At 38.4% G+C, this 5000-nt stretch overlaps 1 protein-coding gene across 1 annotated transcript in view; it reads right to left on the bottom strand.

Annotated features, from left to right (window-relative positions):
• The window catches only part of LOC119589566 (vacuolar protein sorting-associated protein 13D-like), a 52622-nt gene extending 47649 nt beyond the window's left edge, over positions 1–4973 (bottom strand). Inside the window, exons 1-4 of the mRNA XM_037938166.1 lie at positions 4845–4973; positions 1289–1427; positions 899–1089; positions 497–679 (exon numbers count right to left, since the gene is read on the bottom strand). Coding sequence (XP_037794094.1) covers positions 497–679; positions 899–1089; positions 1289–1385 — 471 coding nt within the window. The 5' untranslated portion in view covers positions 1386–1427; positions 4845–4973. The remainder of the gene's footprint in view (positions 1–496; positions 680–898; positions 1090–1288; positions 1428–4844) is intronic.
• Positions 4974–5000: the final 27 nt, after the last annotated feature.

Below are 5000 nucleotides of genomic sequence, written 5' to 3'. Positions count from 1 at the left end.
TGCAATTCTGGAGGATCCTCCTTCTAGTGCTGACAAGAATGTGATCGGTCTCCTTGGCCACAGTACCCATATCACTATAACATGTCCAGTGATGCGGGTTGGAGCACTGATACTAGGAGCCAGAAATCCTCATTTTCTGGGACCTAACAAAGTCCAGGAGAAGGTGGCTGTTCTCGTTGCTGGGATCAGCTCCTGAGCCATGGGGTCCAACAGACATCTCGTAGCCAGCTCGATCACAGCCGGATACCGCACTGAAGTCACCCAGATCAATGCGAATGTCTCGCTGGGGGCAATTGTCTGCCACGGATGTAAGTTTGGCATACAACGCCTCTTTGACATCAAGTTTGCAAACATCAGTGTACACAGCAATAAGAGACAAATTTTACTTCAACTAGACTATGAACTATCCACATATATGCAATGTATTATCAAAAGTGGAATGGGTGTTTATTTATGTTTATTCTTATATTTGTTACACTTACATAAATGACATTACCTGAATGTTCTCAATGATGTTTGTCATAAAAGAAGTTCCATAACTGAGCCAGGATGAATAGGAATTGGCATAGCGAGAAGCTTCCTCCCGTGCCTCCTCCTCTGCCCTCCAAGCTGCCTCCAGCCGGTCAAGCTGGGCAAGTTTGCGGCCCTGGGAGGCAGCCTCCTCTGCCTCTTCATCATACTGTCAGAAGTAAAAGGTGAAACACTTGCTACAAATACATACTTGTCATTACTATGAAACTAAAGAACTGTAATCATAAAAGTATTTGCAACTATCTTTCAAATAATCTTTCATATGTACCATGAAGCTGTATGGTGAAAATACTTTTTTTTTTTTTTTTTTTTTTTTAAGATTACTGCTTTATTTCAGAACAAACCTCAGACAAATTTTGATACATACCTCATCCAACTTGACCGGGCCAGCCACAAGGTATAGCTGTTCAAAGATAATGACCCAGGGTTCAGAGCGGAGGCGTGACACCGGGATTTGTAATTTGACCTTCCCCACAAACCCTGCCCGCACTTCCACGGGCATGTCAAGGTGACGGAGGGCATCTTTGCGCAGTGGCACATTTTCGAGTTCTACTTCACCTAGCAAGAAGAGGGAAGTAGTAATGAGGTTATCAAATTTCTTACACTTTAGAAACAAGGATTTGTACCTTTCATGAAAATGGGTTGTAGAAAATGGAAAATTATGTATCATAAACTGGACTACGGAGCAGCAAGAAAGAGAAGACAGTAAATGGAACACAATTTACATTTCTATAATTATGAATACACTACTATATACCTTTCAAAAGTCCAATGGATAGCTGATCAGTGTTCAGATTTTCCAGATATTTTCCTAAGTAGTTGTTGAGTACCCATGTTGCTAGACCTTCAAGCATTCTGCTCTGAAGTCTTCAGCAATATTTCTGATGACTTTGGTCCTGAAAAAAAAATTATATGTAAACCTTCCAGATTATTAACTCCTATACCTAACTAAACACAGTGTAATATCTTATGTCACAGTAAAGACAAAATAAGGGATAATTCTCTGTATTTTGTAAAATCTTACCTTTCTTTACAAGATTTTCCCCTTTCACAAATATATACCCATGTCCAGCTCTGTACAGCTACACCACCCTTCTCAAATCCCCCACCCATCACATCCTCTCTTAACTCTAATACTAATACTCAGCATATATTCACACACCATCCTAGTCATCAGATTATATGAGCATTATTGTCTTTCTGTATCGTTTTGTATACAGTGTGCTGCAGTGTGAAACTTCCTCTTTTGTAATGGTGACTCAATTTTAGAAAAGTATACAGAAGCTAGAGAAGGGAAAATAGAATGCTATGAACCAATATATCTCAATATATCCTAATAATCAAAACACATAAAGAAAAAATACTTTTTACCATGAAGTTCTCTATCCCATAAGTTCATAATGATTATATTACTATATCAACCTTCACACAAAGTAGAAATTTACAAAGGGGTGTTGAAACTGCATTATTCTGACAATCTTTCCTTGCAATCACGAAAACAAATTAGTATGATGTGATATAGTAACTTGCCTAGTTAGAGTGTGCAGATATGTCATATTTCCTTTCGCCCTGGCATCTGCTTGGCCCTTTAATAAGCCATAGAAAGCCACCTCAAAAAGCTGAGGGATTAGCACCTGAACCAGCCATCACACAGCATTTGAAGAGGCACAGAGGGGAGGGGAGAGGGGGGGAGGGGGAGGGAGGGAGGAGAGAGGGAGGGGATAGAGAACAGAGAAAGGAAGAGAAGAAGAAAAGAGAAAGGGAAGGAAAGGGAAAGGGAAAGGAAAGGGAAGGGAAAGAGGGAAAGGGAAGGAAGGGAAAGGGAAAAAGGGAAAGGGAAAGAGAGAGAAGAGAGAAAGAAAGAGAGAGAAGAGAGAAAGAAAGAGAAAGAGAAAGAGAGAAGAAAGAAAGAGAGAAAGAGAAAGAGAGAAGAGAGAGAGAGAGAGAGAGAGAGAGAGAGAGAGAGAGAGAGAGAGAGAGAGAGAGAGAGAGAGAGAGAGAGAGAGAGAGAGAGAGAGAGTGTTGGGGGTCTCTGCCCCTCAACACCCTCCAGGGAAATATTATCTTCACCTCCGCATGCATGGCAAGATAGAGCTGAAACTCGGGAGCACCAAGTGGACTTAGACTGTGGGCCGACGCTCTCGGTGATCTTTTACCTTTATTTGTGGCACTACCATGCTTGTGTACAGATTATTTCTTGTACCGATGACTTCAACTTTTTGTCCTTTACAAGAATATCATTATCAATTAGCCCTAACTTAGTGCATTTGTAAAGATTAACCAATGACAATTTTGACTAGGTGTCATCAAAACACAAACTGAGGATCCAGGTTTAGTGATAGCTCTGTTTCCAAGTAGATACTTGTAATTGGGAAAAAAATAATTACTTATGAAAGGGGGAACAGCTGCTTAGAATATAATATTCCACAAACACAGTTTGTTTAATCATGTACTAGATAAAGAATGGTCTACAGAAGCAACAACATGTTTACACTTCATATAACATGAAACTTATTTACTTTTCGTTTTCATATTTACAAAATAATAATAATACCAGTCGATAGGTGACACCACATCATATCATAAATCTAAATCCCAATCACCAAGATGAGGTCTTAGATCCCCTGCTGTGAGTCATAGAGAACACACAAATGGATCTTCCTCTTCACACAATCTTAGCAAATAATTTAATGATAAAATAAACAGAGTTGATTTCCTCACTTCAGAGCTACTCAGGTTTTCTAAACTGCATACAATAAAAATATCAGAAGTCCTAGCATTAACACCTGAGCCCTATCATGTCTCAGGATATTACAACACACTGTAAGGGCCGGATAAAACTCAATAGGAAATTTTCCTTTTTGTGGGGGTAATTTGGTATCATTTTGAACAGTACTGGTTGACAAAGGTTCTTAGAATCTTTTACATAGTTATTTCTTCAAAGTATACAGCATAACTACAATATACCACTTAAAAACCAGTAAGTTGCAGGTTAAAAAAAAAAAAAAATCGGCATTACAGTAAGTGTATGTGCACTCATTATACTTACAAAATTTTTTTTGCTCAATTTGCAAATACACATACAAGAGTGCAGAGATGGAAAATACATACATGACAAAGTCTGGATGAAAAAATGCAGTATTAAATCTATGCTACCAGCATGGTCTCCGCTTACCTTATATGTAATTTGTACCAAAGTCAACATTAATAATTAAAGTCAAGCTATAACATCCTTTCCTCAAAAATTCTTTTAACTCTTAGTAAACAGATTTTCAACAAATGTTTACAAGATACGCACAGTACTGTATGATGGAATTTGGTTAATCTTTACAGTATGGGCATACCCACCTAGGGCAATTTGATGATATATTCTTGTAGAGGATAAAAAGTTGTAGTCATTGGTACAAGAAATAATCTGCAGGCACAAAGGTAACACCACAAATAAACAAAACAATCACAGAAATCGCCACTCAGAGCTTAAGTCCACTCAGTGCTCCTGAGTTTCTGCTCCGTCTTCCCATGCATAAAAGGGTGAAGTTAATGCTTCCCATGGGGAAGAGCCCCCCTCGACACTTCCCTCAGGCAGTGCCTAAAGGGTACAGTGAGTTGCAGTAAGTTGATTGTTGATTAGATTTGTGATGTGGAGTTGAGGACTCTGGCACGCCTGTCCGTGTTGTAAAGAATTACATGATATTTTCGTGAACTTGTTATATTTAAATTTCCTTTCTCATTACATAATGTGTTGTTTCCTTGTTTCTTTGTTTTGATAATTCCCTAATTTACATGTCTTTTTGTTTTCTTTCTACTTATTTGCCTGTATTTTAGTTCTTAACTTACTTCCTCCTGCTAGACCCAAGCTAAAAATAGCCTCTTGAGGTAATCATGAAACTAAGAGAAATCTATAAACACATTGCAAAAAAAAAAGTTCCGATTTCTTACAGAAAAAATAACTCTTGGAAATTCCAACAGAATAACCATGAATATAACTCTTAAACTTTCTAATAACTGTTCCAAAATCGAATAAAAAAAATAGCAACTACAACCACCGCACAATATTTACGGAGAACGAATACTTATTTATGATAACCCACGACCTCAGGCTCTAAATCCCAGGCAAAAAAAAATATGAAACAACAACAAATAAATAACAAGTACACAGAAAAATACAAGTGTTACAACTGAAACCTTGAACGCATCGCCCTGCCCTTGGACACGAAGCGAAACCAACGTCATGTTACACGTCATTTTCCTTCTAAATGGAAGAATGTCAAGGTTCAAACAGCTCCCAAACGCCTCTTGGTTCCTTCCCTTACCTTTCAACGGCAATGAAGTAATACGAATGTCGAAAAGACTATCATTTTTCTTGCAAATGAATGAAACTCGACGTAAACCGGGTTGGATGTGCCGTATGTGAATGTCTTGATCATCTGTTTTGGTTCTTGCGTCACTCACCCTGCGACGTTGTACGG

This window comes from Penaeus monodon, chromosome 26, assembly GCF_015228065.2.
Source record: "Penaeus monodon isolate SGIC_2016 chromosome 26, NSTDA_Pmon_1, whole genome shotgun sequence".
Taxonomy (NCBI): Eukaryota; Metazoa; Arthropoda; class Malacostraca; order Decapoda; family Penaeidae; genus Penaeus; species Penaeus monodon.
The sequence above is the reverse complement of the archived record's forward strand: the minus strand, read 5'-3'. Positions and strand labels throughout refer to the sequence as shown.